The sequence below is a fragment of the Nicotiana tabacum genome, chromosome 17, assembly GCF_000715075.1.
Source record: "Nicotiana tabacum cultivar K326 chromosome 17, ASM71507v2, whole genome shotgun sequence".
NCBI classification, from domain to species: domain Eukaryota; kingdom Viridiplantae; phylum Streptophyta; class Magnoliopsida; order Solanales; family Solanaceae; genus Nicotiana; species Nicotiana tabacum.
The window spans coordinates 104663680-104678082 of record NC_134096.1 but is presented as its reverse complement, the minus strand read 5'-3'; the positions used below and the strand labels follow the sequence as shown (position 1 = coordinate 104678082).

General features: G+C 32.8%; 1 protein-coding gene across 1 annotated transcript; it reads right to left on the bottom strand.

Moving 5' to 3' along the window:
- Positions 1–7569: 7569 nt before the first annotated feature.
- Positions 7570–12772, bottom strand: LOC107783515 (lysM domain receptor-like kinase 3). Its single transcript, XM_016604491.2, has 12 exons — positions 11840–12772; positions 11489–11528; positions 11397–11404; positions 11122–11286; positions 10609–10808; positions 10132–10221; positions 9300–9393; positions 9042–9199; positions 8872–8960; positions 8247–8385; positions 8053–8151; positions 7570–7889 (listed from the first exon to the last, which is right to left on the bottom strand). Exons 1-12 carry the CDS (start codon positions 12462–12464, stop codon positions 7725–7727), a joined length of 1872 nt encoding a protein of 623 aa, XP_016459977.1. The 5' UTR covers positions 12465–12772; the 3' UTR covers positions 7570–7724.
- Between the last annotated feature and the right edge of the window lie 1631 nt (positions 12773–14403).

Genomic DNA, 14403 nt, shown 5'->3' with positions numbered 1-14403 from the left:
ATATGCTAATTAATCAAAAAATCAAGAAGACAGTAAAATAACTTCGATAAGTGGGGGCAAAGCGAGAAATCATAATAAAGCATCGGAGAATTTATGTAAGACATGATTTTTTCTTAATCTAGCTAAATAAGATTAACATTCATCATTTTCAGAACCTTATATTTTTTCCTATAATATTTTTAATAACTCATATACATTGGTCAATATGGATATGTAATATCTAAACGTTATGTGTTCATGAATATAAAGTACACGCGCAAAGCGCGTACCATGAGACTAGTGAAAATATAGACAAGAAGGAACAGTACCAAAAAATCATATAAAAACAGAATAAAAACAACAAGGTAGTAAGGTGATCAATAATAAAATAAAACAACGGTTAGTCAGAAGAATCTACTACCAATAAAAAGCGAAGCTGCATGCCAATACTACTGTTATGAACACTCTAGACTACCTACTCTACTACCCTAATCCTCGACCTCCATATATTAATCCTATCAAGGATCATGTCCTCGGTCAGGTGAAGCTGCTCCATGTCTTGCCTAATCACCTCTCCTCACCTCTTCTTTGGCCTACCTCTACCTCTCCGTAGGCCCTCCAATATCAACCCCTCACACCTCATCACCGGGGTGTCTGTGCTCATCTTCCTCACATGACCAAACCACCTAAGTCGCGCTTCCCGCATCTTGTCCTCAATAGGGGCCACACCCACCTTGTCGTGAATAGCCTCATTTTTTATGCTATCTAACCTGGTGTGCCCGCACATCCATATCAATATCTTTATCTCTACTACCTTCATATTTTGGGGCTTTGATTGGCAAAAGCGATTTTCGCCTTCTAGGCAACAGTTGTCGTAGTAGCCTTCGCACTTTCCATACTCGCCTTTACTGAGAAACATTTTAATTTTCGATCTCAATTAGAGTATCAATTCTTTTATCTTCTTAAAATAAGCTTTGCATAATTATAAACCGGATAACATGCACAATTTTCTAAAATTAAAGGTATTTAAAAAATATATGAAAAGTAATAAAAGTAAAAGTTATTCGACTTTTCGTATAGCAAAACATGCAATTTGGGAAAGAGGGGACATTCTTTTCCGCTACATATGTGAAACAAACTTATATTCCGTTTATCAGCAATATATGTATGCATTTAGTATTCTCTACTATTGAGTTTATTAAAATATATTTCTAAATGCATGAGCTAACTGAATTATATAACATATTTTTTTTCTTAAAACAAAAGAGTAAAGTTATTAATGCAAAAGGGGTAATATGTTTATTTGCGGATTACGATATTTTTTTTAATATAAAACTCGAAATAAGAGCTTACGTATAGTGGCAACTTTAGAAGAAGCATACGTGATCTGTTAAGACCAGAAAAATTACAATGTATTTACCCTTTAAAATCACATAATGAGCCTTCACCTTTATACGTAGTCAACTCTCAACCTTGGACAATTACCAGTTTTAGATAAAACACGGAAAGTCTTTTTATCTTTTTTTCCCTATACTTGATAAAAGTTATAAAATCCTCTTCCCATTAACTAATCTAATGGAAATGAGAATTAGTCGACGCTAAACTTTTCCCTCATGCGAATTTAAGATGAATTAATTAAGTACTAAATAAAAACTTGAGTAACCATTACCCAATCAAGTATCCAGCACTAAAACTTTTAATAATTCAATGATATGGACAATTGTTTGGAATTCCAAAGAGCTTCTGACAAATATGAGAAATTGGCAGGGATTAGTGATACTATCGTTCACTATCATCTTTTTAGCAAACAAAATAATGATAAAGTCAGAGACGAGGTTTTTGGATTCTTCCAGGGCGTGCCAGACATGTCCAATTATTTTCTTATTATAAATAGATATTCTTATTTTTAATTATAATTCTTAAGATTTAATTTTTTTGATTAAGTAGAATCATAAAGTAATTAAGGTAAGTGTTTTCATATTTCAATGTTTCCGGAGGAATAAAGAAAGACAAAAAGAAAAAGAGAACATTTCTTTGGCTAAGCTCTCGTTATGTATGAATTGAATTGAATCTATTTCACACAATCTTATTTTTATATTTAATCCAGCTTTCACATCTTGTGTGGGACCAAAATAAAAATGGCAGTGGATTGGTAGGATATAACAACAATAATAATAACTCAGTATAATTTTATTAGTGGAGTCTGAAATGGTAGTGTGTACGTAGATTTTACCCCTATCCTGAAATAGAGAGGTTGTTTTCGACAGAATATCGGTTCCCTCCTTTCAAGAACTCCGGACCTTGTTCTTGGGGTGACTCGAACTCACAACCTAGTGATTGAAAATGGAGGGTGTTTATCCTAAACCAACCATTTCCAATGATGTAGTACGTATTAAACAATTGCAGTTGAACATCCAATGCTTGTGGATTCTTGTTTGGTGAACGGTGTGGCAGTTGGAGTTTTGGACTTTTCTGTTATTTGTGAAAAAAAAACTAAAAAATAAAACGACAGCTACCAAAACCGTGGTTCTCTCGCGTCAATTTTGTGTTCTACCCGTGGGATTGCCCTCAATGAAAAGTTTCAATTAATATATATTCTACTTTTTCTCTCAGGAAAATATTCCACTAGTTGGACGCGGGAATATGATGATTTCCTTGTTTGTTCCCATTATCTAAGATAACTAATCCTAAAGTCTATCTAATTTTGTCATTGAGACTTTGCATTTTAAGTATTATTTAATTTAATACTAAGCTACTCTAGAATCGCGTTTGTAAACCAAATATGACATTCTTTTAAATAAAATAAAAATGACGTAATTACTGTTTAACCAAAAAAAAAAATTGTAATCAAAGCAAATAAAAGAATAATTCGGATTTCTAATAACCAATTTTACTTCATTTTTCCTAATATAAATTTTTGGAAACAACCTCTCTACTCATTCGGGATAGAGGTAAGGTCTGTGTACACAGTACCCTCCCCAGACCTCACTAATGAGATTTTACTGGGTCGTTGTTGTTGTTGTTATTATTATTATTGTTTTCCTAATATAGATGAATAGCAAATAATGAAAATAAAATATTGAGAGAATAAGGAAAGAAATCTTATTGACAATCGCAACTTCCTTCCAAGAGGAGAGTATAAGATCTTCAAATAGCAGGGAATAAAAATATAAGCAATTGATAGTATAATTTCGTGAATTTCTTGATGAGGTTACAAGATATGGTAAAGGGGTTTAAATAAGGGTATAATATGGAACTGTCTTGCCCTACTTAATTTCTGTCCATTACTAATATTTATTAAATTGATTACTCGTTTCATGAGTAATTTATAACGTTTATGGCAATAACAATCAATCGCGCATAATCAGGGATTATGCTTATTTTTTTTCATATTCGCGGCTATTAATGAACCTTCCTTATTCGTGGTATTTAATTATCCATCTCTCACCTATTTCCTCTTTTCCAACTATCAGGTACTTTGTAGATGATCCAGTGGGTGTTTTATCCATACTTTCTCTAATCTACTCTCTTCTTTATCGTTTTGACTCTTATGCCACATGTGTCAGATATCATTAATTCACGTGTCGAGTCTATTTTTCCACCAATACAATTACGAGCATGATTAGTGGTTATTGACTATTGCAAACAGAATAGACATGGATATACAATTTAGTGTAAACAATTTGGCATTTATTGGGATTTATTTTGCTTATTTGTTTTCTAACTTACACTAATTAGCAGTGGCAGATATTTTCTTTTATAAAATAATTAGAAAAAAGGTATTGAGAAATTAGGTATCACTGACCTCAATCGAGTTTCTCTGCGTTCTTCTTTGGCCTTGAGTCGAAGACATGCCATTGATTTAGAATTTGGGTTTTGTTTTTCTTTCGTTTTTTTTTTTTCTTTTCCTTTCTGTTTGTTTCTAATTGTGATATTGTAAATAAAATAAGAATAAGAAACAGTGTGATTGAAATTGCTTTATGTTGAAGACAAAACATTCTTGAGACTAATCAATATTCAATGGGAAATTGGGGATTAAGCAACAAGCATGGTCAGCAAAATCATTATGGTCTTTAGCATCATGTTTCCACTGCTTTCTAAATTTAATTATAATTTTTTGCATTTTGTGAAAAAATATTCAGAGAGGAAAAAGGGAAAAGAGACTATCAATGTTGGACAACTCCAACTTAATCCTTCTGTATTGCCTACCCTTTCTCTCATAAATAATGGAATTAAAGAACCTTTTTCAATTATAGGATTTTTTTAAATAAAGAAAATCATTCTTGAAGAGACAGCTTGAGGGATAAGAAAGGTTGAACTTTTAACTACTCTAGTCTCTAAGCATCCAAAAAGTAGTATTCCTCTTGTACTGGATCTTTTTTCTTTCTTATTCCTTCCTTTTCTATCGGTGAATATGATATAATATTTTCTATTACGGGTGTACAAAAAGAACCGATAAATCGCACCAAATCGATAATTCGAATCAAATCGGGAAAAAAAACTCGATATGGTTTGGTATTGAAAAATAAAACCCGACCATAATTAGTTTGGTTTGGTTTTAACTAAAAAAGTTAAAACCGAAACCAAACCAACCCGATAATACATTTATATAATTTTTAAAAATATTTATACATATAAATATTCATTGTAATTTAATTTATAAATATTTTCTTAAATATTTTTCCAGTTTTATCTTTTAACGTATTATTTCAAGTTTAGACTTAACATTCTTGAATGATAAATAAATTTTAAAGCTCATAAATGTAGTAACTCAAACAAAGATCAAATCAATACTAATACTAACAAAAGAAATTCAATTCAATACTAGGAATGACGATAGTGTTGGTTTATTTTTTTAGTTTTACGTTGGTTTATAATAAAAATGCATAACTTAGTTTATCTTTTTCTTTAGTGCTTAGTTATGTAATTAATATTAGTACTTATTAGCTATACTTATTTTAGCATGACCTATATAGTATTTTTAGATTATGTTAATTTTCATTATGGCTTATTAATTAGCAATATTTGTTTTATATAATTTTATTATTTTATCTTTGTTATTAAATATTTTAGTATAATACTATGGCTTATCTCATATTATTGTATTAGTTTCTTGAAAAATACATTATATAGTTGTATTTTACTAGGACTTAAGAAATATTTGGAGCACAAGTTATATATTTTATGTTATGAAAACTTTACCGGAAAAAAACCCGAAAACCCGAGAAAAATCAAGATAAAAAACCCGACTTTGTTGGTTTGGTTTGGTTTATAAATTTAAAAACCCGACACCATTGGTTTGGTTTGATAATTGAAAAATCCGAATCAACCCGACCTATATACACCCCTAATTTCTATATCTAAGTTTTTATTCATCATATGTTTTATAATCGACTAACACATGATTCTCGCTCTCTATGAGTCTCAAAATTAATTTTGTCATTTTACAAATTAGATGAAATGATACATCAATATACTTTTTCGTTTCAAAATATTTATAAACATTTCTTAAAGAATTGTTAACAAATTAGGAGATACTCATTCCGGTCCACTTTAAGTGATTTTTTTGTTGTTTTAGTATTAATAACAATGAAATTGACCAAATTAACCTTAATTTTTTTTATTGAAAATACAACAAATACTCCTAGATTCTCTACTCCAATGACAACTTTGGAAAAAAGAAGTTAATTCTTTCTTAATATTTGAAAAAATTAAATATTTTGAACTACAAAAAAAAAGGCAAAAAATCACTTAAAGTGGATCGGAGGGAGTAACAACTCTCGGAAAAGCAAAGTGAAAACAGTTTGAATTGGAAAGAGATATTTTTTAGTAATTAATTGGATGGGGAGGTTAGTTGGTAATTAAGAAAATTTTATCAATTTACGTGATAGTAATACAGAATTGAAATGCAAAGGCCCACAGGGAATGGAGACATAAAGGTGGAATAGATAGCATTAGTTGGGACAGGACAAGGTCCCAGCGAATACATAAGAAATGGGCATCTCAGAATCACTATGAAGGGAAAAGCAAACAATTAACTGTGTAGTTTTTATTGGGGGCAAGTGCACAAATAGCCATTTTCAGGGATATCATTTAGGGATTAGTCATTATTTATTTTTGTCCTGAAATTTTAAACTAAAAATTTTAACTTTAGGATATCCTGAAAAAATTGAACTGAAAAACTGAAATTTAGGACGCACGGGCTAATTCGTAAATATCAGTCCTTAAAGTGGCTACCTGATGTCATTTCTATTTTTTTATTGGCCTTACAGATTTCCTTTCAGATATTTAAAAAAGAGAGATTCGAAATCTGAAGTCGGTATACATTTGTATCTATTGCTCAAGTACGACATTCGTCCCCTGATCTAAAATTCATATCCATATTATACTTATGGTAAAAATTAGTGCAATAAGAAAAATCAAAAGAATTGAAAATTAGTGCAGTATTTCTTCGTGCTGCTTATTGACTAACTAGTTTGTAGACACTGCGTTGCACGTGTATCCCTTGTTAATCAGTGCATAAAATACTACAAATAACATTAAAATATGTACGTGATGAGTAACACAAATTTTTAAGAGGAAAAATACAAGGTCATGAATGGTGAGCCTATTCAACTTCATTATTGAAAGTTGAATTATGAGAGAGACATGCTTGCTTGCACATTGCCGATCATAATTTCTGCATGTAAATCATTGTTGTCAAAGCTTCTACTAATAATTCTTGTACCATTAAGGATTGTTACACCAAATATCTCATCTAGCACAACTAAACACATGAAAACTAAACTTCTTTAGAGGTGTAGAACATCTGAAAATTTGAAGTATGACAAGGGATATGAGAATTCAGAAAAAAAAAATGTGGAAGTCCTATCATTTTGGCAACGGCAATTGTTTTTAATTGCATTGAATATATCAATAAATAATGATTATTCAGATACAAATGACTGATATCCTTTGGAGTTCAGTGGCTACCAATAATGCAATAGTCGGATGAAATTTATTACTTTTATAGTATTTAGTTCTCCAACTTAGGAAATTAACGACTCATCAATATCTTACGTTGATACACGTATGAAACTCAAAAGGTTTAAGTTTGAAAAATAAAAAGATTTAAGATATGGCATCATGATAAGTTCTTTAAAGATTCCCCTACAAACTTACTTATTTAATAGAAGGTAAATTTACTATATGGTGCAATAATATTGTAGGAGTAGTATTTAGCTTAAGGGTGAAATGGTCATTCAGCTTTTGAAGGTTATTTGAGTAATTCAATTCACACTAAAGGGTTTTACACTTATAATATCGAGTAAATGTTTTTTCCTTTTTTTCATAATTAAATTCAGTTTACTTTCCAATTACTACTAAAGATGGTAATACAATAGTAATGACAAAATGAAATTTGAAAATATCCTGCTTTACACTGTGTATTTGTCATCTTTCCTTTATAAAGACATGGAGAGCTGGAAATTTTGACAGCTACTAAAAAACATTTATGCCCTTGTCTTTGTTCATAAAATGACATAATAGAGGAGCAAAATATCCCCCCCAAAATTCTCCAAAGAAAAACCAAAAAGGAAAACACTAAAAGAGGAGACAGAGAAAGAGAGATATATAGGGTCTCCCTATTTTACAGTATAGCAAAAGTACGTATAGTTTGTTCATATGGTTGATGTAAACAAATGTACAAGTGTTACTTGTGTAAATTTCCTTGTCAAGAGTAACACAATAATTCCAATTGGAATTTGTTACCTTCCTGACATGAGATGGGCAAGGCCCTGGTTCTCATAAAATGCAGCTATATTCCAATCTGCAGTTGAGGATGATATTGTCATTAAAGCTACTACTATTGATCTCATACTTGGTCTCAATTGAGGATTTTCATGTGTGCAAGCCTTGGCAAGAAGAGCCACCTGCAAGTGAAAGAAAACTAATTACTTTCAATAAAGAGCCTGCTTTTCCCTTAACATTAATCAATCAATTCACTAAGTACACGTTGTGGTCGGCTATATAAATCTTTCATCTTCATTCTGCTATATTTGGACAAATTATTTGACGAATCCCATTATTTCTTACCTTCCAGACTGAATCCAGGGGATAATCATCACCAAGTTTTGGATCTACCAATTTGCATATTCCTTCTCTAGGATCAATCTCTTTAAGCACATCCTCAAACTGCAAGATGTTGCCAATTAACAGTTAAGTTTTGGAATCTTTTAGTGGTTTAGAGTTGATAATTAATTGGTGAGTTAAGAAATGGTTTAAGGTACCATTGTAACGAGCCCCTTCGATTCAGTAGCAATTTCACTAGCCCTGATAATAGCTTGTTTAGCAGATATTAATTCATAAAGCACAACTCCGAAAGCATATACATCAGTTTTGGGAGAAACCTCACCAAACTGACCATACCTGCACACATAATTCAATTAGGAAATCTGAAACCATTTTCTACAGGACTGAAATGATGCTTAAAACTGCAGTTTTTTACTATTAATTCCTTACATTGAGAGTTATTAGCATAAGATGGGAAAGCCTCAAATGAACATTCATTCAAAATTCACTGAGCTCCTCTTCTTATGATCCAACTAGATTGATTATTAACCAATCTTTTGGACATGTTGTAAGATGCAGAAAAGGATGTAAACCTACAAAGCTATCGCTTTTACCCTTGATTCACCCCAACTAAAAATCCATTAGTAAATAAATCACTCTATTGCATTTTAATATGGACCTAAATAATGAGAATAAACATTCTTGTTCACAAATATCTAACACAAATCTATCATGATACTCTCATGATATTACAGATTACTTTAGCAGATTGATGCTTTTATCAGCAGCTTATGCACAAGCATCCAGAATAAATACTAATATCACAAGGAAATAAATTCTTACTCAGGGGCCATGTAACCAAAAGTACCAACAAGACGAGTGTGCATAGAACCTTCAGTTTCTATCAGTTTTGTAAGTCCAAAGTCAGCAACCTGAAAGGCAAAAGATTATTTTCAAATGAATTAGTACACGACGTTTTCGATTCCATAGATCTAGTACTGGAACTTTTATACCTTTGCACGGAAGTTTTTATCGATCAAAATGTTGGCTGATTTAATGTCGCGATGGATATATACAGGAACAGTGTGTTCATGGATATACTCGAGGCCTCTAGCTGAATCCAGAGCAATTTGCACCCTGGTAGACCATGGCAATGGTGTCCTACCTGGAACTGAATAAGTACATAATCAATATGGAACTGTGAGAGATTCGAAAATTTGATTAGACATAAAAAAAAAAAAATTATGAGAATTGAGAAGAACCGAACTTACCTAAACCACGCAAGTGTTGGCTTAGGTTTCCATTGTCAACGTATTCGTAGACTAAGCACAAAGATCCTTCAACACAATATCCTATCAAACGTACCTGCAATGGTTTCAACATGTGAAATATTACCTCATGTCCTCTATGATGTTTTAGGTTAAACAGCAGAACTAAATCACCAATCCTGAATTTCTCATAATAAAAACAATCCTGACTTTCACAAGGAAAATATCACATTGGCAAGCTAAATGGCTCAAACCACTAAATGCTAAGTTGCTCGGACATGGGTGCGGGTATCCGACACGGGTGCGGATATCGAGGTCGGATCCTTCAAGATGTAAATTCTAAGATTCGGGGATATGGATTCTAGTACGGATACGGGTGCGGGGATCCGTCTAAAAATAATTCAAGAAAATAAAATATAAAAATATCTCTAAATTATGAGAATTTTATGGAATACTTACGTATAGCTTGGAAATGATTGATTTCCTAGATAAGGTATGCTATTTTCTTCAAAATTTCCCTAGTTTTGGTTCTTATTTCGGGAATCAAATTGTATCTCGTCTCGAAATTTTCCGTCCGTCGTTGTCAAAATACCCAAAATTGTTTGACCAGATCCGGTACGGATCCCATTTTCACACCCATACTAGTGTCTTGTCAACACAGGTGCGGCACCTAAACTACCGTGTCGGAGCAACTTAGACTAAATGGATTGGAAATATTGAGCAATGCAAAATCCTGGAAAGGAAGTTCATCGGTCGAAAAAGGAAATGTTCACCAAATTTTTGAAAATTGCATTAGTAGATTGATGAAGTTCGTAGGTTAGAGGTACGTATTTACCAAGTTCAAGTGATGAACGTGGGTCAAAACCTTCAATTCAGCAAGGAACTCTTTTGTTGCTTGCATTTCCATCTTCTTGATTGCAGCTTTCTGCATATTATTGAGATAAAGTACATTAGCAGGCTAGCAGCATGAAATACAAAACCAAACAATACTATTTTTTAAACTTCGAGTGGTTCTTTCAATGAATTAGACGACCTCTAATGTAGACAACAGGATGCAATTATGACACGTATTTAGATTCCTTTACAATTGTGGAATTGTTTGTTCTGCATGCTCATCTTAGAAAATTTAACCAGGAAAAAGAAGAAATGCCTGCGGAATAAGAAATAAGCGTAACTTTTGCTTTTGAACCAACACTTATGTGAATGAGACGATAGTGACATAACAAAGCAGCTCCGACAAAGTTGATGATCAATCTGAGTATCCAAATAAGTAATTGCTAATCATTTCAATCAAAGAAGAATAACAACGAACCTCGCCTCTTAACTCTGCATAGTAAACAGATGCAAAACCACCTTGACCAATCTTGTAGGCTGTGCTGAAGTTGTTGCTGGCGTTAGCTAGTTCTTCATATGAAAATTCCACTGATTTATCCACAGTGATCCTTGGGGGCTCTGGAGAAGCATCCTTATTAAGAGAACCTTGTTCTGAAGAATTCTCTAAATTTGCATGACCTGAGTCATATAAGGAAAATTTCAAGGTTTTTAGCTAGTTATAAATTTATTCTAAGGATGAACTACACATTACTTCCGGAGAACAGTTAGTAGACATACTTTCATCATTAACCAGGATCTATAAATTGCAGGAAGCTTATATTTTTTAACAAATGGAAAATGGAGTAAAATCTTTAACAAATAAGTCATGCTGATGCTGATTCCTCATGCCAAAATCAAGAGAAATGAGAAGCAAGAAACAACAGAAACTCTCACCAACAGTTTGATGGGTAAATAAGTATACATCAGGAGATTCATAACCATAAAAAATTACCATGAACGTGCTCATTACTACTATGTTTGTAAGGTGCCATGTGAAGAAATGATTCGTCCTCCGTTTTCCTGCCTCTAATTAAGAAAAGATACAAGCAAACCGCTAAAAGGGCTACAACAAAAACCGCTGCAACCAATATGCCAGCTATCGCTCCACCCGAGATTCCTGTCAATAACGCAGTTCTTAGTAGATTACAATCACGTTCACAGCTTTTCTGATACCTCAGACTTGATAAGCTGAAAAAGATGTCACGAGAGCACTAAAATAGGGCTAACCTGTTGTACTGTGAAAAGCAAGAAACCATAATTAGCTACCAATATTATAGCATTGAAACAAAAATCAAAAGCTCATTGGGGTTGGAGTAAACCTTGTAGAAGTCCTTAATGGTGGATAAGTTCCATTTTGATCTGCAATACATTTCAGAAATAGAGATTTAAGAGAAAGAAACCACAAGATCAGCAAACACTCAGCATGTAACAGATATTCAAGTGAAATTCCCAAGTTTTATAGTACTAATTTGTCATACATGTCAAATCATCAGGAAACTCACTACAACTGTTTGTAAATACAATTTGCAAAAGTTGCTCTTCCCTTTATAGTATACAATGAAATTTAATGCTTCTGCTGAGATTTCTGTAACAACTCATCCTAATTCGACTAGTCAGTCTTAAAAGATGCTAACAATAGGAATATAGATACCTTAATAGAGATTAATTACCTTTTCCAGGAATGAAAACCAGACCAGTCCCTCTGCTGAAATTTGCTTCAGGATTGTAGTCCTCCAACAATTTCTGTGGTAGCTTAAAATCATTGGCTATTGTAGCAAACGTCTCATTAGGGCGAAACGGATAAGTTATGAATAGACCATAGTCTTTTGACACCTGACTATTTCCACAAGAGCAGTTCACAGTAACATTTACTATAGAATTTGCAGGAACATTGTTAGGATCATAACTGTTGGACTTCTGCAACATTTCAACTGTTGTAAGGTTCGAAAAATAAAATCGGACAATTCTCGGATAAGTAGTACTAGTCTTGACCTGCAAATCAAACTGATGGCCCATGAATTCCCCATTTACACAGCCACATGAGAAGGGAACATTAACTCTGCTTTGGAATTGAATAGTATCTGGTTTGGTTATCTGAGGATTATAACTAAGAATATTTTTTATGGTGGTAGAAAAAGAAGAAGATATGAAAGTAAGGTTTGCACCATTCCATAGATAATAAGAAGCTAATGCATCACAATCATCACTACACTGGGATTTAGCCCCCACCCACAAAATATTTAACACTAATATGCCTAAAACTAACTCAAAGATTCTACTTTCTTGAAAAATCATCTGTGTTTAAACACAATACTAGCTGAGAAATGGCTTGAGATTTTTGAAGAAAGTTACTGGTGGGAAAATGCTGGTAAGGATGGTAAAGATGCCAATGGATGTATTATGGTAGTGTTAGTTGACACTTGACAGGTTTGGGTTGAACTGAACCCAATAGTTTCGACACATAAATTTATATATAAAAAATTATTAAAATTATAATAAATAGTAAATATGAATTTATAACTTGCGAAACCATAGAACTAAAATAGCAGATCCGCCTGCAATTCTTTTGACTTTTTAACATTTTTCAACTTGGCGTAGTCAGAAAAGATAAAAGAGTTAGCTTTGAATTTTGCATTATTTTAAGTAGGAGACAGAGTTCTGGAGCAAAGGTGCCTAGATCGTATTTCCTCGAAAGTAGAAAGAAAATTAGGTACTCCCTCGTGTCCGCTTTAGTTGATTTTTTTATTTTTGTTTTGTGGTCCATAATATTTAGTAATCTTTTCAGTTATAAGGAAGGAATTAACTTCTTTTTTTAAAAGTTGACGATGAAGTAAAAGAGCCTAGGAGTAGTTTGTTATATTTTCAACGAGTAAATTAAGGTTAATATGGTCAATTTTATTGATAATTAATATTAAAAGATAAACTTAATATGTATGAAAAGAGCCCAAAAATAACTTAAAGTGGACCGAGGGAGTAGTATACTATATTTATGTTCCATTAGTTGACCCCGTCAGTCAACCCACCATTATATGCTTGACTTATAGCCAATGGCGTTGAAATTTGAATTTGAAATGTCTCAATAACAACGATGACTTTTAGGTGATTTTAGTAGGATTTAAGCTACATACATTAAGCTGTACACAATCAGTGCAATCTAATGGTTAGAGCATTTGTTTTTGTAATTTTTAGGTTACCATATTAGGCCTCGTTATGAGGACTTATATGTTGTACGTCAGCTGGTACTGCTAACAAAAGCCTGCATTGTCACAACTTAAACTTATTTTGGTAACATTCAAACCCAAAATAGTTGGGACAATTATATGAATAGTCTATCTCCACTTTATCTGTACTGAACCTTTTGCCCATTCAACAATACAGTCTAGGAGCTGAACGTGTAGCTGAAAGAGCATAATTCCAATATTGAAGCTTCATGATATTATAACTATTTTTATGTTGATCGTCAACCTATGAGAGGCTTCTATGTTATTCGGACTTGGGGTCGACAATACAAATCTCACACGGATGGAGAGATTTTAGTTACATTAATACATTAATGCAGTAAACAGTTGAACAATTCATGCCGTCAAAGGCAAGATTGCATCAAAGAAGGCATGCCAAGAGATAAAACAAAGAAGTAAAAAAAATACTTATTAAAAATTTACACCTGGATCAAGTATTTCAAAGTAGTAGGAGCCGATCAGATTTTGTTGCTTGCCAGAGGGGTACAACTCCAATTGACCCTATTAATATAAGTTATCACTACTAATGAGAATTTCACAAGTAATGACGATGAAACAAACATATAATGACAGTCATTTGGGCTTACTTGTTGTTTCTTCTACATCATGATAATACAAAAATACAAATAATTTGACCCGGCAGGCTAAAGGGAAGGAGAAACGTGCAAAGGTAGATAACCTACTTATATTACAACTTAAAACTGGAAGATGGCAATAAATTATACATATGGAAAAAGAAATTAAAAAAACAGTCAAGAATGAAGATGGCTATGAGTCAGGAAATACTTGTATTGAAAACCAGTAGGTGGTGCTAGGTAGGAAGATGTTGTTCAGATTGGATGAGAGAAATTGCCTTAGTTGGTAAGCTATCTGTAAATGATTCATTTTGGATTCAAAGGCAAGGACATTCGCCCTGTGAAGACTCGCATTTGCTACTGCTCTAGAGAATATTCTCTCAACCAAGCCACTACCCATGAGTCGCTAGTAGACTGTAT

Bases quoted from the DNA above. Each gene is read 5' to 3' on its own strand.
- LOC107783515 (XM_016604491.2), bottom strand. From the start codon at position 12,464: ATGATTTTTCAAGAAAGTAGAATCTTTGAGTTAGTTTTAGGCATATTA. The intron at 10,222-10,608 runs GTTCGTTGTTAT...AATAATATGCAG, and splicing joins ATGCAGAGTTAAGAGGCGAG to AAAGCTGCAATCAAGAAGAT. The intron at 9,394-10,131 runs GTAAATACGTAC...AAACCATTGCAG, and splicing joins ACGTTCATCACTTGAACTTG to GTACGTTTGATAGGATATTG.